The sequence below is a fragment of the Sphaeramia orbicularis genome, chromosome 17 (genome assembly GCF_902148855.1).
Source record: "Sphaeramia orbicularis chromosome 17, fSphaOr1.1, whole genome shotgun sequence".
Lineage (NCBI taxonomy): Eukaryota > Metazoa > Chordata > Actinopteri > Kurtiformes > Apogonidae > Sphaeramia > Sphaeramia orbicularis.
Window position 1 is genome coordinate 10500678 of NC_043973.1, and position 27766 is coordinate 10528443.

The following is a 27766-nucleotide window of genomic DNA, read 5'->3' on the forward strand; positions in this document are numbered from 1 at the left end:
CATTGTATGCACTGAGTCCGCCGAACCACCAGGATTTGTGCAAAGAGGTTAAGTCTTAACTTTCCTCAGTTTTGTGGATAAGCTCTGTCTGCTGAACTTGTGCGCTGTTGACGGCAGGTTCAAGTGGTTTTACTATGCAACTGTCAAGGCTTTGTATAGTCAAACCTAATTACCTATGTCACCTGCTTAGCTATTGAGCTATTCACATCACATTAGATGTCAAAACTCTTGTTTTTTGTAGGTTGTTTTGCAGGTGTTTAGCTGTAAAGCTCCCTTGCCGAGTCACTTAAATGCTTATTATGTTACTCAAGTGCTTTTGAACAAACAGAAACCCACTGTCTGCTATGTGGACTGTAACCCCCTTTCGGTCTGTTTCTGTGCTCGGCTGCTCCAGTAGATATCCCCCTAATTCTTCCTCAAAATGGATGACTGTTGTCTTTTTTCTGCCTGCCCGTGTTGAGCTGGGAGATTAGAGCAATCAGATTAGGAGTGGTGCTGACCTGCAGGCAGAGGAGAGAGTGGGTGGACTGGACTCACACGGAGCTCCTCTACCTTGCTTAATGTTTCCTGTAACTTCCTCTTAATTGTGGATCTTTTTCTCTGGATGTTGTTTGACTTCCACATCACTCCATAAGAGGTAAGACCTGACCTCTGTGTCCGTAAAACTAGACGTTACCAGAGCTGACAGGTATGTGGCTGCTAATTACTGCTCTGGACTTTCAGGTTGTGACGTAATCCTGGTTACCTTTTCATTGGTACTGTTTATGTCTTCATGTGTATTTTGTTCTCAGTATTCAGTTAACATTCTGCAGGTTTTTTTGTTTTTGTTTTTTTTTTGCCACATTGTTTTTACCTCAATCTTGTGCAAGGAAGTCCTTGTCATTCATGTGTAATTACTGTTTGTGTTATAAGGTTATTTGTGAGAAGTCAGACATGTAATGATAGTGTGTGTTCTCCTGCTTTAGCCTTTCAGCCTCCGTCCTCTTGTTTTTGTGGTGTGTTTATGGTCCTTCATCCTCAGTCTGGCAGTCTGGTGTAATCTGTTGGACATGTCACTCAAAAGAACAAATTACTGTTGTGTCTCATATTCTCTGAGGCCATCTGCACACATCCTGTATATGGGATGAGGAGGGTTTTGTTATTTTTTTTTCAGTATCACCAAAATGATGAAAATAGGACTTTTGGCTGTGTGTAAGAGATGGTACAAACTGCATCCATTTATCAGGTGCAGTACTTCACATGTATTGTATGCAGTACAGCAACACATACTTACACATTACTGTACTGGCTGTTTAATTTATTAGTTTTAATATTTTAGGATCACATTTCAAAGCCAATAGAGTGCACATTTGTCCTGTTCTTTTTGATTATTTTTCATAGATTAGACAAACAGCATTTTAGCATTTAGAGTACTTAGATATTCTGTAAATAGTAAAGCTGTTTTATTTATAAAATATGTGTCATAAGTAGAGGTAAATCCATGCCACTTTATAAATAGAGTTGAGCGATGGGGCCAAAAAAGTTATGCAATTTTTTTTTAAGATCAGTTGATAAATGCCAACTCCTTAGTTCTTTTAAGTTTAAGGTAAGAGTTTTGAGCCTGAGAGAAAGTTGAAGAAATCAAATTGTTAATAATAGACAGATATAATGAGGCAAAAAGGACACCCAATGAGACAAAAATGTTATGACTGATATAATAAGATCTAAAAGGCGGAGTAAGGAAAACAAACAAACAAAAAAAAAGATCAATGAAAGCAATTTAATAGGCATGACACGATTAAAACAGCATAAAACACATAAGATGAAAATAATGAAATAACATCACAGATAAGAAAACAAGAACACAAATGTAGTCTCTAATTTTGAGGTTTAGCGTTTTGTTTTTTTTTTCATTATTTTGTCCAGTGAACAATGGGTTTTGAAATGTTACATTAAAATAAAGAAACTGAGTCTAGTTTGAGTTCTTGAAAAATAACATTTCAGAAATCTAGAGGTAGAACATTCAAAATAGTATGGTGTTAAGGTTTGTAAAATGGTTTCAAAAATAAATAAATACACTACTGACACATTTTGTCTTTTACTGTTTACACAAATTTAAACCAAAAAACAGTCATTATCATGCAGTTCTATTTACACAGAAGTAAGTTTAAACACAATTCAAAGTTAAGATCTTTAAACAGTGCAGAATACAAGAGATCTGTAAAAAGATCTGTCCTGAATAATAACTGTTTTGAAGCTGAAAATAGAATTTTAAAAAGATTTTTTTCTAAGACAATCCCATTATTCTAGTTCTGGATCATCCGAACCCCAGGCATTTATAACCATGTCTGTGCAACTCCGTGGTGTTTTTCTGCAGGTTTGTCACAGTCTAATGACCCCTTCTAGGGGTTGAGTTTGGAGCAATGAAGACAGGCTCTCAAATCCGCCTGTTACTATGGAAAAACTGGACCCTCCGCAAGCGCCAGAAGGTATGAAGCTTAACATGAATTTGAAGAAAATATCGGGAAAAAAATTACAGTTATAACACATTTCAAAGCACCAGAAACTGCAATGTATGAAATATAATGAGAATTTAACCCTTTCATGCATACTGGTCACTACAGTGGACAACTATTCTACAGCTGTTCTCTTGTATATTCATGGATTTTGTTGTTCTTTTCGTTTTTTGTTTGTTTGTTTGTTTGTTTGTTTTTCCACATATCTTTATTAAAGTTTTAAGACACTACATATCTTTTCTGACATGAATTGGTAACATTATGTAGATCTCTCCTGAGAATAAACCCCCAGAATCACAAGCCCTCCCCATAGTTTTCACACAATTTATCAGTAAATACATGTTTCTGTGCGTCAAAAATTAAACGTGTGGTGTTCAGCTGAGTGGACATTTTTGCAACTTCACGAAAAATAGGTTCATAAGAATTTTTTTTTCATTATTATTTTTTTATGTATTATTATTATTATTATTTTTAAATTATTTTTATTTTATTTATTTTTAAAAATTTATTTTTCAGAAGAAAATTTTCAGTCGCATTTTTTGTTTCATGCCTAAAGAGGAATGAAAACACTCAGGAAAAAAATTTGACTAAGGCTCTCATAATTCGTGCATGAAAGGGTTAAGTTGCCAGGATTTTGTGCAGGGTTGTTTTTTAACCCATAAAGACCCAGTGCTACTTTTATGTCAGGTCCCAGATATATTTTTCTTTAGATTGAACCTTGTCACCATTTATTATAATATTATCCTTGGTATTTTGTGTATTTTCCAGTGAAAATCATATATTTCTTGTATTTAATTCACTGATCATGTAATTGTTCATAAAAACCCAGATTAAAGTTGAGGGTTATTATATAAAAAAAACAGAAAAAAATGAAGAAAAAGTGAGTTTTTCAGCAAAGACATCAATAACTCAACCAAAAATAAGTGTGTCCATCCACTGTCATTGATCCAACTCCATGGGTTTTACTGGTGAATCAATGTTGTAGAAGATGACGGTGTTTCCACGGTAACTACGGAGCCTCTGAACATCAAAATGGGTCATATCTGATGACCATGAAAAGATGACAAACTGTATTTTACACCAATTATTTACATGTATTGATAGGATTAGTGGATCAACAGGTATTAAACAGTTTAGATCAGAATATGGTTTTGGTCACCTGTGGCTGTTTGGGTCTTTATGGGTTAAAATAGTTTTTTTTTCTTTTAAAGCTTATTTAACTCTCACTTAACCTGTTTGTGTCCAGATTCGCTTCCTGGTGGAGATCTGCTGGCCAGTGTTGTTATTTATTGGTCTAGTGTGGCTGAGGAAGGCTAACCCTCTGTACCAACAACATGAGTGTAAGAATTTAACTACACACTGTAGCAATACTTGTAAAGATGCAACTACTGGATGGTGTCTCTGTATACTTTAGTGCGCAGGTGTCAAACATGCGGCCCGGGGGCCAAATATGGCCCGCCAAAGGGTCCAGTCCGGCCCTTGGGATGAATTTGTGAAATGCGAAAATTACACTGAAGATATTAATAATCAATGGTGTCAAAATCATTTCAATTCAGGTTCCACATACAGACACATATAATCTCAAGTGGGTCAATCCAGTAAAATACTATCGTAGTACCCTATAAATAATGACAACTGCAAATTTTCTCGTTGTTTTAGTGTAAAAAAAGTAAAATTACATTAAATTTTTACATTGACAAACTTTCCTCTTTCAAAAAATGAATAACTTGGAAAAATATGAACAATCTGAAATGTCTTAAGAGAAGTAAGTGCAATTTTACCAATATTCTGCCTGTTAGTAAATATTTTGTGTTTTTGTAACTGTAAAGTAAGTTGTAATGCACGTGTGAATGATAAGGCATGAGGCAGAATATTGTTAAACTTGCACCTGTTTTTCTTAAGACATTTCAAGTTGTCCATGTTATTCAGATTTTTAAGGAAAATTTATAGATGTAAACACTGACATATTTTAATTTTACTTTTGTCACTGTTATTATTTTAGTGGTCCCGCCCACTTGAGCTCTTATTGGGGTGAATGTGGCCCCTGAACTAAAATGAATTCGACACCCCTGCTTCAGTTTTTTGTAAAGGAATAACATGTTTTGATCATTTTACCATCACACAGGCGCTGAACTGGCTCTCACAGGTGCGTTCTCTTTCTTCAGGTCATTTCCCCAACAAGGCCATGCCCTCAGCAGGCATTCTGCCCTGGCTCCAGGGCATCTTCTGCAACGCCAACAACCCCTGTTTCAGATATCCAACCAGAGGAGAGTCTCCAGGAGTCGTCTCGAACTATAATAATTCTATGTAAGTACAATCATGTGTCCCTCAGGCCTACAGGAGAATGCAATATCAACAAACAGAAACCTTGGTTTAAATAATTAATTTCAATTTGAAAAACAGTATTTGAAATGAGATGAGATGAACTTTAGTGACTCCATCAGGGAAATAAAACAAAAAGTAATGTGTTCATCATTTATAGAACAGCCATAGTTTTAAGCACAAATATAACAAATATAGTCAAGCCATGAGCTGTTGTATTTCACATTAAAGTTTTTGGAAATTTGGATTTAAACAGTAAAAAAATTACATCAACTAAAATAGCCAGTTAGTATCAGTTAGTGCAGTGGTTCCCAACCTTTTTTGGCTCGTGACCCCATTTTAACATCACAAATTTCTGGCAACCTCAGATATTCAAAACAGAGACTTTTGTTTTGCTAAAATTAATTTGTTTTTGATCATGTAATAGTTTGCTATACTTTGTTGCAAATAAATGTTAATTTTACACAACATTTAGTCTATATAATGTATATTATTATGGACGGAGGCAGAAAAGCCAGGTGTAGATTACTGCACAGTGACAATTTTATTTTCCTTGGTCAGGATATGTACCGTCAGTCCAGCTTGTATTTAGAAGGCTGACAATTAATTCTGAACTAACAAGAACTGAAACTATGAATTATGAAGAAGCTGTAGCATCTGAAATTGACTACAATTAGCATTTAAAACATAAACAGTACCACAGTGCTTCAGCTTCAGAGTTTGTCATGTCTTTCATGTATTGCGATTGTCTCTCTCAACACAGCATTTATTATAGTGAGTTTTTATTTTTTATTTTTATCAATTACTAGAAATTTCAGGTGACCCCACTTGAATTCCAGGCGACCCCATGTGGGGTCCCGACCCCAAGGTTGAAAAAACTTTGAGTTAGTGTGTCATGAAGTATTCACCTAAAGCTTAATTAAAATGAAAAATTCTGAAATATTATAAAATCTAGTTCAACATTTCTATCTTATTAGTTAGCTATCTAGAATTGTTAGCTAATGCTAGCTACACAAACATAGACTAGAGACTATAGTCGTCTTCAGGCCTAGTAGCTTTGGTTAAACATGTTGACAAAATCTAATAGATATATTTCCTCAGTGCAGTCTAATAACATGCTAAAAAGCCTGCTATGTGTAATGCATAGCGTAGCATTACATTACTTTTGCACATTGCTAACTAAGCTAGATAGATATTAAGTTAGCAGCTAGTAGCTATAGCCTGGAAATTTGGCTCAGTTAGCTAACCTGCCTTGTAATATTTTGTAATATTTTTAAATTTTACTTTACTGTACCTAAGAGCTTAGATCGTACATCAAAAAAAGCTGTTATGTAATTAGTTTTCCAGTGGTTTTAAGGTGACAAACCTAGCTACAGATACAGTTATTTACATTAACATAGCTAGCGAGTAACATAACATTATTTTAAGAGTAGGCTAAAGTATAGGTTGTCTGTAATAGGATAAAAAGCTAAATTGCTAAAACTAAGCATATTTTACATTAACCTTTTGTATAAGTAATTGCATTCTTTGTTTCCACTTAAGGTTGTATTTGAGGACTACTATTGAAAAGTTGTGGTTCATGGCTGCTGGGTATGTGTGATTGTGGCTTCAGACTGGTGGATGCCCACCAGCCTCATCTAATCTGACACCATCTGACCTCCATCTTTGTCCAAACATGAAAAATGCAGCTAAAACTGTGAAGCAAATACACTACTGCTTTTTTTTTGTTTGTTTGTTTGTTTGTTTTTTTAAAGCTTCTGTATAAAAATATTTCAAGCTCTACAGGAGTATGAGGACCTCAAAGGGAATTATGTGGAAACATAGCCCAGACGTGACCATAGACTATTAACTGGTTCATTTTCTCTTTTTTAGATTGGCTCGGTTCTATGTGGACATCCAGGAGCTGCTTCTCAATGATGCAGAAGTCCAGCAGCTGGGCAGACTCTGGCGTGAAATGTCATCCTTCTCAAACTTCATGGACACATTACGCAACAACCCATCTGTGGTGTCAGGTAAAGGGCAGAGGAGAGAAATGATTCATGTTGTTGCAATAACACTGAGACTGAAATATGAGGTATCACCTACTACTGTAATAATTCTGTCAGTGCTTCTATTCATTCTAAAAAAATGACAGCAAACCTCAAAATAATGAAAAAGTTCCTCAAAATGTCATTGCTATTTTTGCTATTTTGCTATCATTATTATTATTATTATTATTATTATTATTATTATTATTATTATTATTATTATTATTATTTGAGTATTTTTATGTTTAAATCTCTTTTGCTATTATTATGTTTGCTAGTTTATGCTATTTTTTCTTTCCTTTTTGTCTTGTAATATTTTCTGTGTGTACATTCGTTGTTGTGCTGCTTCTGGAAACTTAATTTCTCAAGGACTCTAGAGTCCTTGAGAAATTAAGTAACTAAACTAAACTAACTAACTAACTAACCCTAACCCTAAATTAAGTAACTAACCCTAACCCTAACCCTAACCCTGCTCAAACGGAGTACTAAAGTTCTATCTAATCTAAACTCTAATCTAATCTAAAAATAATGATTTAGTGTCTTAAAATAAAGAGAGAATTTTAAGAACCACAGAATAGTGTAAAACCTTTCCTAGTTATGGGGTAGTGTCTCTTAATAATTAATTAATGAGTAACATTCTTAAAAAATGACTTAGTATCTCAAAAATAATGACTTAGTATCTTGAAAATAAAGAGTTAATCTCAAAATAATTGGAAGCGTTCTCAAAATATGAAGTTAGTGTCTCAAAAAACAAATCTCATAAGAATGTGCACAGGTTGTTCTGAATGTAACTTAAGTCACTACAGTTAAATACACTGTGGACCTTCAGTAAAATCAGTTGGTCATGCTGTGACCCACTTCTTCTGAACCATCTGTTTGTGGTCTTAGTTTTTAACCCTGTAAAGCCTGAACCATTAAATCTTTGACAGAAAATTCCAGTTCTGTGAAACTGGAGCCTTAATTGGTCCTTCTGAACAACCTATTTTTTTTTTTCTTCAAATAACATTTTCCATATATGAGTTTCAATTTTGTATGATATTTAATACACCGGGTCTCAATGCTCAGATATTATTTTTGAACAAACAAAAACATAATACAACACAAACATGTCGAACAAATTGGTAATACCCTTTCAAAATTGGCAAAGTTCTACCTCCTTCCTCATTAATGACAGTCTTGTAGTGTCACTGGAAAGGCCTCTGGTGAACAAATTCCCCCCTGGTGGATTATCTGTGTATTGCATGTATCTAATTGTATACATCAGGATTTTCAAGAAAAAAAATATCACACTGATCATGTAGAAGGCTTCAAAACTCATGTATCAAATATGATATGTTTGGTGATATAGGGTTAATGACTGATTGTACTGTCTCCTGTGTGTCCACCTAGGCCGTGGGCTGAAGATAGAAGACATTTTGAAGGACGATGAAGTTCTCACAGCCTTCTTACTACGAGACGCTGGCCTCTCTACTTCTATAGTCTACCAGCTGGTCAATGCACAGATACGACTAGAACAGGTACAGTCTGGAGGTGACACTCCACTGTGATACTGGTCTGATGTTTAGAGAAGTCCTTCACCTTCACATGTTCCCATGCAAAGCTTTTGAACATAATACTTTTAAATCTAAATGTATGTAAATACTTAAATAAATAATAGATTTCTGTCTTCTTTTTCTGTTTTGTTTTTCTGTTTTCTGTCTTCCCTGCACTTTCTTTTCTTTTCTTTTCTTTTCTTTTCTTTTCTTTTCTTTTCTTTTCTTTTCTTTTCTTTTCTTTTCTTTTCTTTTCTCAGTTTGCCTCTGGTATTCCAGACCTGCAGCTCAAAGACATCGCCTGCAGCCAGGCCCTTCTGGAGCGTTTCATCATCTTCCCCAGTCGGACAGGCCTCCACATGGTGAGAAACGCCATGTGTGCGCTCAGTCAGCAAAGACTGCAGAAGATAGAAGACATCCTCTACGCTAACCTGGACTTCTTCAAAATGCTCAAACTGGTTAGTATTGTGTCTGGAAAAACCCCACGTAGCCGTACCATTTCAGATTGTGAATATGTACAATACTTTCCACTGGCTCCTCCTTGTTCTCCTCCCTGTATTTGCTTAGAAATGGTCACTTTTGCTTTGTCACGGTGACAAATACTGTGGAACTTGATTTGTTATTGATTTACTTTATCACCATTTCCACTGTGGCATCCTCTGAAGGTTGTGTTTGTTACAAAATTTCTGTCCCCCTTCCTGTCCTGGCATTGTAGAAGCCACAGAGGCTCCAGGTTGTCCTGCTGATCGGGGTCTTGTTTATTTCCCACATGACTCAGCAGGTATAGATGTTGAAAGAAGAGCTGGATATTGTTTTTTTTAGCGCAAAAAAACACATACCAATGGCAGATTTACCTACCTGCCCCCCTCCATTTGAACATCTAAAATGTTGAAAAAAATACTAGTATCCTGGCCAGAATTCGAACCCTGGTCTCCTGCATCGTAGACAGTAGCATTACTGAGCTATCCGTCCACTGTCCAGTGACTGAGTGTCAAACATAGGCCTATACCTCTACTGTCTCCTGTTGTTTCTAACTTTTATTTGGAATACAATGGAACTCAATGCCATAACTGAGGACAACCTCATTAAAGCCAACTCTTTGCTTTGTTTCCAAAAGTGGTCACATTAGTGAAGTTCAATTATATTCATTTCATTGGTGAATGATAATAAAAAGAATAAATACAGTTTTATGTGATTTGAAGCATTTATAATACAGTTAATACAGTTAACATCTGTCAAATATTAAAGGTAGGGTAGGAGATGTTTTCCTGGAGCATTTTTTATTATATTGCTTAAAATCCCCTTCACACCCTAATTGCAACCAATTAATTAAATGCTCAAACACAAAACAAAAAAATTTTAGTCACCTGTGGAACGGACAGGACTGAAAAAAACACCATCCAGTCATTTTAACCAGCCCATTGAAATGATTGAATGGTGATATGTCTATCAAACTCAACTGTCATTTGTCCCTCCTCCTTCTGCGAATACAATCCAGTACTCTGGAGGCGTGGCTTCAGGGGGATGTCTGAAGAAAGGGGTTTAGACTTTTGAATTGTGTATTTTCAAAATGTAGCTTGCTCGAACTGTATTCCCAGGATCTCCTACCCTACCTTTAATAGTTACCAAACACTTGTGACAAAGATATTAAGTGGAGTCCAAGTAATTTAGTTTAACAAAAACCTTTATTGTCCAAAATTGTTTACAACAGTAGGTCTCCATTTACCTGGTTTAAAAATACACATTTTCAATGCAGATTATGTTTTCCTAATTTCAGAAAAACATGCTTTCACATGGAGAAAAGTATGAGATCATAGAAATAAATATATAACAAGGCACTAAAAAATGCAATCCTAAATACCAGCAGTACTGCAAAGACACTGGAGTACATGATAAGAATAAATATTGTTAAATATGACAATAAAGATCATAGTTACAGAAAATATGTTAACACAAATCTATTTTTTGTGGTAACTGTGATGCAGAGAGAGGCTGAAGGGACATTTCATTCAAGCATGAGTTTGTGAAGTACAGCCAGATGTATTTGAGTGTAATGCAAATGCAGATTTACATTGGAAGTAGATGAAATAGTTATTGTTTTACTCAAGCTCCAATGTTTTACTGCTTGAAGTTGAATTAGTATCAGTAATCATGTTCCTATCTACATCGACTAGATTCAGATTCAGGCTACATTTATATATTGCTGGGTGTCTTTTCATCTGGGCTCCTTTCTGATTTCTTATGCCTTGATATCAGATACCTCATATATGTCTGGTCTGGTTTTGATATGAGCTCTCAAGGCTGATTTATTGCAGCAGGTTTATTTCTTTTTACTCTATACATGAGCAGGTATATCTCAATTAACCCATAAAGACCCAGTGCTACTTCTGTGTCGGATCTCAAATGAATTTTTCTCTCTATTTAACCTTACTTAAGTGATTTATCACCATTTATTATAATGTTATCCTCTGTATTTTGCGTTTTTCACTGTAAATCACGTATTTTCCTATATTTAATTTCCTACATTTAATATAGATGTTCATGAAAACGAAGAGTAGGTTTAAAGGTTATATCAAAACAGAGAAAACTGAAGAAAAAGTCTCATTTTCAGCAAAGATACCAATAACTGAATGTAAAAACAACCATCTCCATCCACTGTCATTGATCAAACTATTTGGGTTTTACTGGTGAATCAATGTTGTAGAAGATGACGGCGTTTCCACGTTCACTACGGAGCCTCTGAACGTCCAAATGGGTCATATCTGATGACCGTGAAAAGATGAAAAACTGCATTTTACACCAATTATTTGCATGTACTGATATGATTAGTGGATCAACAGGTATAATACACTTTAGATCAATAGAGGATTTTGGTCACTGGTGAATGTTTGGGTCTTTATGAGTTAATGTTACAGAATAAAACTAGGAAATGCTACTAAAATGAATGAATGAATGAATGAATGAAATCTTTATTTCAAACATGTAAACAGTGAAATAAAAACAAAAATCAACCCGTAAAATATAAGCACTGGTACATAAATGATTGATGAGCAAACAAACCACAAAAATAATTAATAAATAATAACAGTAATTTAAAAAATTAATAATAATAATAATGATAATAATAATAATAAAACAAATGAAATAGAATTATACATGCTCAAAAAGGAGTAGGAAGGAGTAAAAACATATGTACTCCTACCCCCAATAAAACAAAATAAAAGCAGTGCTCCAGCAGTTCCACCATATTTCAGGTCTTTCTGCGTATTGCGGTTCATCCTGTCAGGTGACTGGCTCAGGGTGTTGGCTTGGCATTATCCCTCTTGGCCTGTTTCTCTAATGGGCTTACCTTGGCTCCTCCCACAACCTGCGTGGACCTCCATAAGCCTCCATGTATGCTGCGTCTAGAATAAATACATTATATCAGCATGTGCCAGTAGAAAGACTTTAAGCTACATATAGCAGCTGCTCATAGACCTAGTTACCTGAGGGTGTGACAGGGTTACTGTGCCTTTTCTACAACACACAGCATTTGTTTTATTCAAAAATCTGGATATCTGAGAGGAAAGAAAATGCAGAGGAAGAGGCAGACATTACATTAATAAGTCAGTGTTATGGACTGAAGAGTAAACAATCAAAATCTCATCCCCCCACCGCACACAAAATGTAAATTAAATCTTTCATTTGTTTATTTGGGAAATGACATATGTGAAATAACAATAAATTACAATGATTTGTAACCAAATAGGTTTTGATGCTAGATTGGATCAACTGGAGGGACGGTCTGCTCTTATTGGTTGTTAGGGTGTTGGACAGCTGCAGAGACTGTGATAGATTTATCTGACAGTTTAGTAACCAGTTATTGTATAAATAGATTTTTGACATCTAAAATGTTTGATGAGTATGACTGGGACTATTTTGGCTTGTTTCATTGCATATTAAGCCGTAAAGACTATTTTTGTTGCAACTTCCAAATGATTATTTTTTGTCTTCCCCGACTGATTTATTCCCATTTATTATAATATTATCCTCTGCATTTTGCATTTTTAAGTGATAATCAAGTATTTTCCTATATTTAATTCAAAGGTTAGTCGATCAAATCAGAAAAAATGAGAAAAAAGGGACTTTTTCAACAACATATACCTTTATTTGAACATAACACAAGAGTCTCCATCCACTGCCCAGCCAGCATGTCCATGTGGGCCCCAGAACAACTGGGCTGCATATAAGGGTCCCATGTGGGTTTGTCAGCAGTTTCCATGGTGGCCCCACATGTGTTTGCCCATATCAGAATCAGAATCAAAATTAGAATCAGAATCTCTTTATTGTCATTGTACCATGTACAGCGAAACTGAGGTAAAGCTCTCCATTTCAGTGCAAGAATTTCCAGACAGACAAAAAATATCAGTAAAACAACAACAAATATCAGTAAAAGGCATAGTTATTTACATTGAAGAATAAAAAGTATTGCAAACTAAGATATTTGGAAAACATAGAATTTAAGTAGTGCAAATAACATGAGAAGTAGTGCAAATGACATGAAAGATAAATATCGTGGGATAAAATAGTGTGAAGAATAAATAATATGAAATATTCAGATCTCTGATTCTGATATGGGCAATCACATGTGGGGTCACCATGGAAACTGCGGACAAACCCACATGGGACCCTTATATGGAGCCCAAATGTAACCCTTCTGGGGCCCACATGGACACGCTGACTGGGTGTCATTTGCCAATCTACATGAGCTTTACACAGGAATCAGTGTTGTAAAAGGTGACAGTGTTTCCACGTTCACTACAGAGCCTCTGAACGTCCAAATGGGTCATATCTGATGACCATGAAACCATGACAAACATACATTTTACATGCCAATTTAAATCACATGTCAATTTAAAAGATAACTTTACAAGTCAAGAAACTGAAGCTAAACTGAAGCTGTCACCACTGATCTCAACATGGCCAGACTTGTAGTTATTTTCATGTCTTTAAATACTTTTTCACATTAATCTGAAAGTACAAGATAAAATATGTTAAAGTAATAGTTATTTTGGTGATGGTGATGTGATAAGAAATGCAAGCGACTGAGCCATTCTTCACAAAACTAAATGTTACTTTATGATTTTTACCACAAATTTCAACTTTCTTCACTCATAAAAATGTATTTCAAACAGACAAACGTGTGTACAATGAAATGTTGTCAGTGCAACAATTTTAACAACACTGGTACAACAGAAATAAGAATAGAGCGAATATAAAATGACAAAAACTAAAAATAAGATAAGTAAATGGAATGTAAATTTTTACAATTTTACAAAGCAACATAAGAATATAGCTAAGTTTGGGAAATGGTGTGTGGAGTACTAAAACAAATAACGGGGAATGAGATTCCAATGTGCTGTGAGGTTCTGTATTTGTGTAACTTGTCTGATGGAAATGTAGTAGGAAACGACATATACTTGGTTAGGATACTTTTGGTGACTTGCAAAAAAGCTATTACAAGGAACTGAGGAAGGACAGAAGCACCAAGACAGGAACAATGGATTGAAATTATTGATGGAATATATACAGTGGAAAGGGTGACTCATAGACTGCTACAACAGGATGCACAAATAGACAAAAAGTGGAATAAATGGACGGTTTACAGAGCTGGGAATGATGGAAAGACTGGAAAAGACTGTTTTGAGGAATATGTGATGTGACCAAGCAATGTTGGTTTGTTCTTTTTTCATTTTTTGTTGTTTTGTCAAAAATGTGTGAAGAATTTCAATGAAAACTTAAGTGACAAAAAAAAGAATATACCTAAGTAGAATAACAATAAAAATGGACAAAATATGAATAGTAGTGAATTTACAGTATTAACAGTAACAGTAACAGCATCAACTAATCAATTAATCAACTAAGTTTTTCTTGGTCATACATTTTTGTTTACATAGACATGTGAAGATACAATATACATAACATACATAATGCCAGTAGAAAATTCAGCTGTGTCCCTGAAACATTACATGTAAACGGTGACACAATACAGGGTGGGGAAGCAAAATTTACAATATTTTGAGACAGGAATTGAAAGACAGTGTATGACCAATTAGTTTATTGAAAGTCATGAGAATTTATTTGCCACAAGAAAATTTACATAATAGAAAATGTTTTCATTCTATGTGTCCTCCTTCTTTCTCAATAACTGCCTTCACACGCTTCCTGAAACTTGCGCAAGTGTTCCTCAAATATCTGGGTGACAACTTCTCCCATTCTTCTTTAATAGTATCTTCCAGACTTTCTGGTAATAGTTTTGCTCATAGTCATTCTCTTCTTTACATTATAAACAGTCTTTATGGACACTCCAACTATTTTTGAAATCTCCTTTGGTGTGACGAGTGCATTCAGCAAATCACACACTCTTTGACGTTTGCTTTCCTGATTACTCATATGGGCAAAAGTTTCTGAAAAGGTATGGGTAATAGTGTTAGGTATGATTATGACATCAATATATGTTTGGTTTCAAAACAATTGACGTAGTGCCTGCTGAGAAAAAACAACTAAATGTTCATTGTAAATTTTGCTTCCCCACCCTGTATAAACAGAGTCATAAAATGTATTTGTCTCTTGTCCATATTTCTTTTGGAGTTAGAGCTGATGGAACACACTGGAACGAGTTCTATTAGAGTTCAGATTCTTGGTTGATTTGCCCAAAATGAATGACAGCTATTTTAATATTTATCAGAAGGCATTTCTCATGTAAAAATATCAAACCTTCTCTTGTTTTAACTTATGAACTACTGTACTGGTTTTCACTGGACAAAGATGCTTTATGAAGGTGTCACTTGAGCTCTGAGCTCTATTTCCTTGATCAACACAAACAGTTTGTGTTTTGTGGTTACACACATCTGCTGACACAATACCACGCTTTCCCTCAGGTGTGTAAGATCACAATTCAGAGATTTGTGAAACTCACTTCTGCAACAGTTTGACAGGTCATTAAGGTCCACAACTGACTCCGACTGTGTTTACACTGAGTGGGTGTTCAGCTGCCATACCACCTTTTCCAAAAGCTGGAGTCTGGACAGTTACCTGACAGCAAACAACCAATCAGGGCAGAGTAAAACTGAACCCAAAGAAACCACAAATGAGAGTCATTAGTGTCTGATTGAAACATTACTGAAATTTGATTGGTGCAGAGAACCTTTCATTATTTCACATCCATTTGAAAACAGCCTTAAAGAGTTCATAGAAAAAAGAAATGCAAAATGTTTTATTGTAAATTAACCCTTTCATGCACGAATTATGAGAACATTAATCAAGATTTTTTTCTTTATTCCTCTTTGGGCATTAAAAAAACAATGCGATTAAATTTTTTTTTATGAAGCTATTTTTCATGGAGTTGCAAAAATGTCCACCAAGCTGGACACCATGTGTTTAATTTCTGAAGCAAAGAAACATGTCTTTACTGATCTACTGTGTGAAAACTATGAAATAAAAACATTAAATGCTGCTAATTTGATGTTTTCTCACATTTTAACATACACTACAAACAAAAAGTTATGAATATTTTTAATTTTTGAGCTATTTTTTTCAGTTGGGATTCTTGCACAACGCTTTTTACTTTTTTGTGCGTGAATTGAATTGAAACACATTTTTTTTTAAATTACCAGACATAGTTTTATTTACAAATAGCAAAAATGACAAAAAAAATGACCAAAAAAAAAAGAGATATTCTTAACTTTTTGTTTGTAGTTTACTCTAATACTAGTCGTTACATGGACATAATATGCCAAAAAAAATAAAAACTTTTGTTGTTAATTACAGTCTAATAACAATAACACTGAATTGATGCACACTCAAACATGTTAGATCGGGTTTATCAAAAACAGCAAAGTTACAGTAATGTTTTCAGTTGCAGTGTATGGGATGGTGCATAAGCGTCCAATGGTTGGCTGATGTGAAACTAAAATGACAAAATCCATGAACATACAAGAGAACAACTGTAGAATAACTGTCCACTGGAGCGACCACTATGGATGAAAGTGTTAAAGAATAAATTTGCCGAAGGAGGATGAAAGCAGTTAGAATTTTGTAAGTTTCCCTATTAATTGATTAGTTAGATTTTTTCCACTACTGTTTTTTTTTTTTTTTTTTTAAATAATTTTTTATAGTTATTGTTTTACTACTTCTTAGAATATTCCTTATACTGTACATTTGGTGTTGTGCTGCTATTGGAACCTCAATTTCCCGAGGGCTATGCCCAAGTGATCGGTAAAGTCCTATCTAATATGATGTAATGTAATGTAATGTAATGTAATGTAATGTAATGTAATGTAATCTAATCTAATCTAATCTAATGTCTGGAAATGGTGAAATATCTCCTCTGTGGTCCAAACTCAAATGATATTTAGAAGATAATTGCATTTTAAGAGGACTGAATGAGACAAATTTTACTCAAACTGATTAACTGACAAACCAAATAATTCAATCAACTAATCAGTTAATCAACTAAGTTTTTCTTGGTTGTACATTTTTGTTTTACAAAGACACGTGAAGACACAATATACTAAAGTTCAACATAATCGCACTAGAAAATTCAGTAGTGTCACTAAAAATGGACATATTTATATAGTTTGGCCTAAACTACATCCTGCTCTGAACAGACTTTTGCATCTATCAGTATCACCTACCGCACGTGTGTTACTTTATTTACTATTATTATTATTACTATTTATGTCATTAGATCACTTTGACAAATTTCTTTTATATTGTTTTATTTTTTTTCTTCTTCCCTTTTACTTTTGTTTTGTATTTGAAGTTTATTGTCTTGTGCTGCCGTATATTTGAATATAACACTTTAACACTTAAATCAAAATTTATATAAATGCTTAAATAAATAGCAGATTTCTTTCTTCTCTTTTCTCTTTATGTTTGCTGCTCTTATCTTATCTTATCTTATCTTATCTTATCTTATCTTATCTTATCTTATCTTATCTTATCTTATCTTATCTTATCTTAACTAAACCACATGTGCTCTTTAGTTTGTATTTAGTAGTACGACAGTATCTTGGTGTTGATCTGTGCATCTAACACATGAGCTCTACTAAGTTTTTAAGCCCATTACCACACTGACCTCTGCCTTGTTACTACTTTTCCTCCCCTCGTTCCACTGCTTTCTCTGGACGACCTCTCCACATCCTCCCTTCCTATTCCCTCGCTCTCTCTCTACGCCATGCCCCGCCTCCCTCCTTCCTTCGTTCATTGAAACGCAGGACCGAGGAATGTGAGAGGAAGGATATCTCATGTGCGTGTTTGTCTTGGCGTCCAGGGTTTCCGTAGCCCCTCTACTCTCTGCCCTGACCAGACGCTTTTTCTAACACCTACTGCTAATGGTTTCTAGAAAAGATAAAGTAACTAAGTCAATTTCATGTGAAGTACAGGTTCCCAGGAGCTATTCAGGTTTTTCTTAAGTGCAGACCCAAATTGTGTGATAGAAAAAGGAAACTTAACTGAAACCATGATGTGGATTTGCCCAACAGGTTTCTGTTTCTAATTCCTGTGAAGTGTGAATAATGAAAGCACTTTATAACGCAATTTCTTAGAAATCCTGCAGTTCCCAGTTGTTTTGGACTGTTGACAAACTGACTTCTTTCCAGATATAAATCTATATATTTGCTTGCAGCCATCACAGGATTAAAAAATAGGAGCAGTGGTTTTCAGTTTTTACATAGAACAAAGAGCTACTTGTGTGTTCATGTCATTTTTAACCCATAAACACCCAGTGCTACTTATGTGGCAGTTACAAAAATGATTTTTTTTTCTCTCTATTTAACCTTTCTTAAATGTTTTATCACCATTTATTTTAATATTATGTAATATTATCCTCTGCATTTTGTGTTTTTTAAGTGTAAATCATGTATTTTCCTATATTTAATTTACTAATCATGTCAATGTTCATAAAAGCTCAGATTAAAGTTCAGGGATATTATGTCAGAAATGGAGAAAACTGAAGAAAAAGTTTCTCCATCCACTGTCATTTATCAAACTCCATGTTGTAGAAGATGACGGTGTTTCCATGTTCACTACGAAGCCAAATGGGTCATATCTGAAGAGCATGAAAAGACGACACCAATCATTTTCATGGATTGATAGGTTTAGTGGATCAGAAGTTCTTAAACATTTTGAATCAGTAGATGGTTTTGGTTGCCAGTTGCTGTTTGGGTCTTTATGGGTTAAAACACTCTGAATATTTTCCACCTGACTTGCTCCAGATTGCCAACTAATCTTGTGACTTTGTTTCTCCAGATGCCTCAGGTCATAGACAGCAGCTCCCAGGGGATTGACCTGCAGTTCTGGGGTCGTGTTCTTAAGGCGGCGTCGGACCACATCCAAGTTGTAAGTCCTTTCTACTCCTGCCCTCGCTGTTACTCGTCTCTTCTCCGCGGTCCTGCAGGATCAGTGGCCTCAGTATTTTTAGCTTGCAGGAAACTCAGCTCTTCCGCTGCTCCCTGTTTCAGAATGGCCCACGGAGGAGGCTGAGTGATACCTCAACAATGTGGGGTGTATGGGTGTGTGTCCATGAGAGTACTGTATGTAACAAACCCACAACTTGCTGTGCATGTGTGCAGAAGCTGGTATGTCGGTGTGTCATGTGACATGTGAATGTGAATGTGAAGGCGTGCTGTTAGAATACAAACCCTAACATCCAGGACTGAAAAGGGAAGTCAGTGCAGAAGTGTTATAGTATGCAGTTCCTCAAATGGCCACTTGAGGCCCTGTAGTGACTCATGTTAAAATGGCCTGTTTACATTAGAAATATACATGTTTAGAAGCTGGTACAAAAAAATAAAAAAACAACAACAAAAAAAACAAAACAAAAAAAAACAAAAAAACAATATATATATATATATATATATATATATATATATATATATATATATATATATATATATATATATTTATATATATACATATATATATATGTCGAGGCCCAAAACGGAATCTGGCCCGATTCAGAATCAGGCTGGCCCAGAATGGAATTCTATTCTAGGCCGGCCTAGAATGGAATCCTGCTGCTATAATGTTATTTTTATACCATGTTTAATGCAAATGATCTAAATTATTACAAAAATCAATACATGGAATTTGCAAATATGTGGAAAAAAAAATGAAACAAGCAACATTTTAATTGTAAACTATAATACACTTTATTTACAAATAGAACCTAGTGGTACTCCCCACCAATATATGGTACAGTGAAATCGACTGAAATTGACAATAGTTACTCAAGGTATGTAAGACTGAAAATGTAAAATTATGACAAATTATGGAATTATGGATCATTTGCATTAAACATGGTATAAAAATAACATTATAGCAGCAGGATTCCATTCTAGGCCGGCCTAGAATAGAATTCCATTCTGGGCCGGCCCGATTCTGAATCGGGCCAGATTCTGTTTTGGGCCTCGACATATATATATATATATATATATATATATATATATATATATATATATATATATATATATATATATATATATACACATATATATACATATATATACATATATAATTTCTAATTGATAACATTTGTATGGGAAGTGAATTTTTATATAACACATTATTAGTGATGTGGCCATTTTGAGTAACAAGTGAGTCCTGTGTCTTATGTGCTTTGACTGACTGCTAGTTGTGGTGAAAAGGTTACACAAGCAAAACTGTTAATAATAATAGTAATAATAATAATAATAATAATAATAATAATAATAATAATAATAATAATAATAATAATAATAATAATAATAATAATAACTTTATTTGTATGGCACCTTTAAAAACAAAGTTTACAAAGTGCTTTGACAGAGGGCACAACAGCAGGATACACAAAGCAAGTAAAAACACAGAAAAAAACAGAAGCAACACAATTAGAGAGATGTATGAACAAATTAATAATCAAACAGGATCAAATTTAAAAATTAAAATTAAAATTAAAAGTTAAAAAGGGACAGACATCACATAAAAGCAAGTCTAAAAAAATGTGTTTTAAGAAGTGATTTAAAAGATGTTACTGATTCCACAAGCCTTATCTCCTCGGGCAGGCCGTTCCAAAGTCGAGGGGCCCTGATGGAAAATGCCCGGTCACCTTTTGATTTAAGCCTTGACTTTGGAACAGCCAGGAGCCCTCTGCCCGAGGATCTAAGGCTGCGTGCTGGCTCGTAGTCAACTAGCATTTCTTTTATATAACTTGGGGCCAGACCCATTCGGGCTTTAAAAGTGATCAGTAAAATCTTAAAATCAATTCTAAAACACACAGGGAGCCAGTGAAGGGATGCAAGGATAGGAGTGATATGATGTTGTCTGTTAAAACCAGTGAGAACCAGTGTTGAATGACTTTGTTACAGGGTGCTTGATAAAGTTACCAAGTCAGTAAGATCGCTTTCAGCATTAGCTCACACTGACCCTTTTCCTCCTGAGACCCAGGAAATGTCAGCAAAGTACAAGCTTTTTTGTTTTTTTATTAAATAAGTGCCTATATTGGAAACATCAAGATGCAACAGTTTTTTCAGATGCAGTTTTTAAATTTTTTATGGAATGTCCTTTGTGGTGGACAGTTTTCTTTTCTTTTTTTTTTTTTGTATAAAGTTGTGAAACTCTTGTCCACAAATGTGGATAGAAAAGCCATAGCTGGGTCTGAGGAGGTTAAGCAGGTGAGCTCCACCATTTTATTCAATGTGTGTGTTCAATGTGACTGTTTTTAAAAAAAAAGGCTTCAGAACAGAAGTTTACAAACTGATGAAACACAGACTTCATACACTGTTTAATATAAGCTATGGTCAACTTTTAGCAACCCCCCCTCCCAAAAAAACAAAACAAAACAATAACAAAAAAAACAGTTCTTCTCTTTATAGATGACATCTAGCTTTGCTGCTGTGTTGGACTTGCAGAACTTCTTTTTATTGAATAAAGCATTTTTTCTACTGACACAGCTGACCGAAAGCTTTACTGTATCTGTAGTGGTTTTAATGAAGTGATTACAGTACCAGGTCTCTTAATATCATTTACCTTTATCAGGTAATGATACCATTAAACATTAGTTTGTCAAGTAGTCTGCAAATTAAACCACATAGCACTAATTACTGTTTTTGAACACAACATTTATCAAGTAGCTGAAATGACTTGGTGACCTCTAATATAGCAGTTTTTTCAGTGACATCCAATATGACGACAAAACAAGACAGCAATGTCAAAAATCAAGGCTTCAGCCATCCATGCATTAGTGGGTGAGTAGTGGGTTTAATACACAGTCTGGTTAAGAGTATACAGTTGACTTCACAATGCATACAAAGATGTATTTATAACTGAAAATGCCTTTGGAGACACATTTATCTGTACATAAACACACACAGCCAGAAACAGAAGTGATGACGGGGTTTGTGTTGTGTGTTTCTGCACGTTCACTTTGCGTCTCAGGGGGGTTGTATCCCATCATCACCTTAGCCAGGGTGAGAGAGAGAGAGGCATTCCTTAGAGGTGACATATTTGGTGGGTGGGACATTCTGCATCACTGTGGTGACAGAAAGGCGAGCCAAAAGCTCTCATTACCCACATCTCCTTCCTTTTAGTTTAGTGTGTGTGCGTGAAATAATAAATAAGAAGAAAAGGGAGGAAAAGGGAGTGAGAGCGAAAAGAAATCAGGGGTGTGTTAAAGTGTGTGTACGCGCATGTGCATTTTCACACGTCAGAGATTGCTCTGAAACCTGCACATAGATGAGCAGTGAGTCACAGTCATATTAACCCATAAAGACCCAAACAGCCGCAGGCAACCAAAACCATCTACTGATCTGAAATATTTAATACATGTTGATCCACTAATCCTATCAATACATGTAAATAACTGGTGTAAAATACCGTTTGTTATCTTTTCATGGTCATCAGATATGATCCTTTTGGACGTTCAGAGGCTCCGTAGTTACCATGGAAACACCGTCATCTTCTACAACATTGATTCACCAGTAAAACCCATGGAGGTGGATTAATGACAGTGGATGGAGACACTTGTTTTTATATCTTTCCTGAAAAAGACACTTTTTCTTCAGTTTTCTTTGTTTTTGATAATAACCCTCAATTTTACTTTTAGCTTTTATGAACATCTACATCACAGGTGTCAAACATACCCACATGTTAAAACCAAAGGGTCCAATCCGGCAGGATGAATTTGTGAAGAGCAAAAATTATACTAAATATATTAACAATCAAAGATGTCAAAATCCTTTTAGTTCAGGTTCCACATACAGACCAATATGATCTAAAGAGGATCAGACCAGTAAAATACTATCATAACCTATAAATAACTCCACAGTTTTCTCTTTGTTTCAGTGTAAATATAATAAAATTACATGAAGATGATTGCATTTACAAACTATCCTTTCACAAAAAATATAAATAACCTGAATGATACGAACAACCTGAAATGTGATCTGATAAACTGAAGCAGAATTATGTTAAAAATACACTTATTTTTCTTAAAAGATTTCAGGTTGTTCATGTTATTCACATTTTTAAAGGATAGTTTCTAGATTTTCATAATGTAATTTTACTTTTTTTACTGTTCAGATCATATTGGGCTGAATGTGGACCCTGAAGTAAAATTAATTAGAAACCACTGATCTATGTGATTAGTAATTAAATATAGAAAAATACTTGATTTTCACTTTAAAAAATGCAAAATGCAGAGGATGCTATTACAATAAATGGTGATAAAACACTTAACCTCCTCCTATGGGTTTTCTGTCCACATTTGTAGACAAGAGTTTCACAACTTTATACAAAAAAAAAAAGAAAAAAAAAGAAAAGAAAACTGTCCACCACAAAGGACATTCCATAAAAATTTTAAAAACTGCATCTGAAAAAACTGTTGCATCATGATGTTTCCAATATAGGCACTTACTTAATTTAAAAAAAAAAAAAAAAAAAAAAGCTTGTACTTTGCCGACATTTCCTGGGTCTCAGGAGGTTAAGAAAGGTTAAATGGAGAGAAAAAAATAATTTTTGTTATTGCCACAGAAATAGCCGTGGGTCTTCATGGGTTAAACCAGTGTGTTGTCAGTGTTACAGGACAGACTACATGTGAAACTGAGGGGGACTGAAGAACTGTCTCACAACATGTCTCTAAAAATGTTACTCAGTGAAACCCAAAGCAAACAAAAGTAAAACATAAATCCTCAGTGTTGAATTATTTGCAACCTCCTCCTCTTTTTTTTTTCAAAAGGAAATGATATACACCAAGGAGAAAGGCGCTTGGATGAGGCTATTTTGGTTCTATCAATAGGAGGATATTTAGTCCACCCTCCGACTATCCCTGTCAAGTTTGCTTATCTTTCAAACTATTGTTTTCCAGTGATTGTTTATGCCATGAAATTTACACAGCACGAATGAGCTGAAGAACATAAATATTTCTTCTTTCTGTGTAGAAATGATGAAAGGTCAAACAGCTCAAACCCAATTATTCATTCGTGTTGGAAATGCACTTCATGGTTTTATCTAAAGTGATGGAGGCCACAGTTTTATTACAGCAGCAACGAATGACAGACAACAACACTGTTCACAAGGGAAGAAACACACACACACACACACACACACACACGCACACACACATATAATTCAAGGTTAATGAAATGAGGTGTTTTACTTACTGCATCAGCGGTCTTTCAGTACTTCTCCGTAATCACACCCATCTATCCTGACCTGATGAGAGCGCTGCTATATTATCTCAGTGTCCTTGTAAAAAAAACAATATTTTTCATGTTTATATCTACAAAGTGTTCAGCAGTTTCCAAAAAACAACAGCAATAAGTAAAAAGTGCTGAACATGTCCCTGGTTTGACCCCATGTCTCTACCCTACACAGGAGAATTTTAGAGTACACAGCGAAATTTCATAAAACACACAAATTCAGAAAAGAGGACATGTCAGAAAATGCAACATTGGTCAAAACAAAAGTTTTAAAAAGTGCAACATCTAAGAAAATATTTCAGAAACATATTTCACAAAACTCAATGTTGTTATATGTTCTGTCGTATTTTGACCTCCAGACAAAAACATCATTTTAAATAGATTAAAATATGTACAGAAGCATATATTCAGGTGTTGAAGATCATGGTTTTATGTTTTTTTCAGCTCTGGGAAACATTACACCACTGGTTTACTAAATGAAATATGAAAAAAGTGTCATTAAGAGCATTTATTTTAAGAAAGTAACAACTAATAAGGTTGAAAAAGTGTATATTCACTTTTAAGCTTTTTAATACTAATGAGTATTTGGCAGTTTTCATCCGTCTTAGCGTACTCTCTCCACCGGTCTTTTGTTTTTGTCCTTTATTCTTCATATTGCTCCTGCAGCAAAAATCCAGTCTCAGTTTAGTGAGACGGTTTGTGACTGTCCCTCTTCCTTTCATTCCAGTGGGTGCGAGTGGGGCCTGGAAAATTGGAGTGGGCTCATAAATTGCTTCAGTCACACATATCAGGAAATTATTCCTGTGGCCATCAGAATGTATAATTCCTCATGATAACCACATGATTTTTAAAAACACAACAATATTTTTGCACATTTATTTATGCGTATTTCTTTAATTATCATATTGATAATATATTGTCTAGTACATATTGTATAAATTGTTGTTCTAATCGTGTCTTAATAGAGTGTTTTAATATTTATATGTGGTATAATCTCTCTCTCTCTCTCTCTCTCTCTCTCTCTCTCTCTCTCTATCTATCTATCTATCTATCTATCTATCTATCTATCTATCTATCTATCTATCTATCTATCTATCTATCTATCTATCTATCTATCTATCTATCTATCTATCTATCTATCTATCTATCTATCTATCTATCTATCTATCTATCTATCTATCTATCCCTTTTTGTTGTTCTGATATTTTCTTTCCTGCTGTCCCCCCAGTATTAATAAAATATTCTGATTCTGCTTCTAATAGCGGACCTATTAGAGGTCAAAATATCACTAGACATTTTCTGATCATCACTGCTTTTGGTTAACATGCATTTCCTTCTCAAACAGGACAAAAATAATTGAGTGTCGAAAGAAATAAGTTATAAGCTGTTATGGAAAATGAATATTTATATGAAAGTTACCGATTCCACTGATAAAATCTAAACGGTGGTGGCTTGACAATAGGGGGCACTAGGGTGCCACCACACCTGTCTCACATGAAGAAGAAGAAGATAGGAATCACATAAAATAATTTTAACAAAGACATGTATATTTAAATAAACGAGCTATACATGATACAGTCCGTGAGTACTGTGTATAATTTGCATTCAAGTGGAGTTTAAAAATGTTTTCTGTTGTTTAGTGAGCAGTCAGGTGATGTGTTTCCTGTTTAGGGCTCAAAAATCTGCGCCCAAGGCTCTCCATTTACCATAATAGAGTCTCGTTATAAATGGCGCATACGACTTAGACCCCCTCCAATATAAGAGATAGGAGAGCCTTAAGGACCACTCACAGGAGTAAACATCAGATCCTGAAAAGAAGAAATCATTACATCAGCAAACAGCTCAGTTGTTAATACTACTGATATACATACATGTCACATGTGGCTGAATAGCTCAGAGAGTAACTCTGTGGCCTACAATGAGGGAGACTGGGGATCAAATCCTGGCAAAAAGTGGTAATAACATTGTCCTTTAGCCCAAAGGCTGATTTAAGATAAGATGTTTTAAATTTCAAAGTTGACTGCAGCAACATACAACTCACACTTGCAAAAAACAGGTAGAAAAAAAATGCGGGTGAGAGTGAAATATAAAGGAAAATGAGGTTTGGTATTTATATAAATAAATATATAATATAAAATAGAGCCGCAACCGATTAATCAACTAGGTGCTTGAAACCAATGCAAAAATTCCCGATTCGATTAATCGATTCGAATTGATTGAAGGGAGATATTCTATTACAGTTTTCCTGAACTGAAGCTACTTTTTGCGTCACAATAAGCGTCCGTGTGAAACACAACAGTGGAACCAATGTTTAACAGCAGAGAAATGAAGGAAACAAAGCTTTGATTCAGGAGAATTGTGGTTGAATGATTTTTTTGTATCACTTTGAGTCGATTAATCGGTTGCAGCTCTAATATAAATAATACAGAGAATTTAGAATTAAACATTTTTTAAATTTTAAATTTAAATGGTATTTACATATCTATATTATTTACATTGTGGTTCCACATGTACATGCTGTGATATGGGGGTGGGGGGGTGGGGTTACTGTGAACTGTTGTATAGTTTGATGTCTGTGGGGAGGAATGACCTGCAGAAGCGCTCCTTCTTGCACAGGGGGTGTAAAAGTCTGGTGCTGAAGGAGCTGCTCAGGGCCTCTACAGTGTGGTGCAGGGGGTGGGAGGGGTTATCCAAGATGGATGTCAGCTTTGCCAACATCCGTCTGTCCGTCACCTCCTCGATGTACTTTAAATTAGATGAATGTTTTAAAATAGTGGTGCATGTGCTTTGGCGTATCCTACAGGTGATATGTGGTTATAGTGCATCTGAAAACCGACTTGCATACCAATAAATGCACCAAAAAAGAATATCACCAGGCACCACTTAAACTAACCTGGTCTTCTATGTGTCTCACACAGCTGTTGCAGAGACAGAGTTCCCAGGAGCTGCTGAAGGCCCTGACCCCTCTGTTCCGAGACGGGGGTCCTGCCACCTTCACTGAACTCATGTCCACTGTGTCGAACCTTTTCTGCGGTTACCCCGAGGGAGGAGGCTCCAGGGTTCTGTCCTTCAACTGGTACGAAGACAACAACTATAAGGTGTTTCTGGGAGTCAACGGCACGAAGAACCACAACTATGTCTACGATGAGTCTGCCAGTAAGTGGACAAGTCCTGTGTTGTTTAAGCCCTCCACCCAGTGTAGTTCACTGTCAGTACTAATAACCTTTGGTCTCTTTCTTTGCCTATGTTAGACTCATGTGTTTCATGATACCAGTAGACGGAATCATTACAATTGTTCCCAGCAACAGAAATGTAAGAATCAGTATTATTTATGACTGGTGGCGGAAATTTGGCTGAAAAACTGGCTGAAATTTTGGCCATTCTAGGTTGAATGTTAAAGCAAGAATTTTTTTTTTTTTGTTTTTAAATTGACGTTGAAAAGTTCAAAATTTCCTCCAAATCATTACAGTATATGTCAGAATTTTTGTCACATTTTAACTGAGGAATCTTTCCATAAATTTTTCATGCTGAGGTTGGCATGTGAACCTCTGTGAAGGTTTACGGTCTTTAAATATTTTCTTTTTTGTAATGTTGCCGGCAAGTTTAAGAAGTATAACAAATTGACATATTATATCATTTATTAACCTTTACTAAAGTAATAAAGAGGGATGTCA

The 27766-nt window shown here is 35.1% G+C and overlaps 1 protein-coding gene across 1 annotated transcript in view; it reads left to right on the plus strand.

Annotated features, from left to right (window-relative positions):
* The first annotated feature begins 500 nt into the window (after nucleotides 1–500).
* The window catches only part of LOC115437998 (retinal-specific phospholipid-transporting ATPase ABCA4-like), a 115624-nt gene continuing 88358 nt past the window's right edge, over nucleotides 501–27766 (plus strand). Inside the window, 9 exon segments of the mRNA XM_030161425.1 lie at nucleotides 501–637; nucleotides 2357–2468; nucleotides 3742–3835; nucleotides 4661–4802; nucleotides 6690–6829; nucleotides 8234–8361; nucleotides 8637–8834; nucleotides 18667–18756; nucleotides 27011–27248. Of these exon segments, the coding sequence (XP_030017285.1) occupies nucleotides 2403–2468; nucleotides 3742–3835; nucleotides 4661–4802; nucleotides 6690–6829; nucleotides 8234–8361; nucleotides 8637–8834; nucleotides 18667–18756; nucleotides 27011–27248 (1096 nt within the window). The 5' untranslated portion in view covers nucleotides 501–637; nucleotides 2357–2402.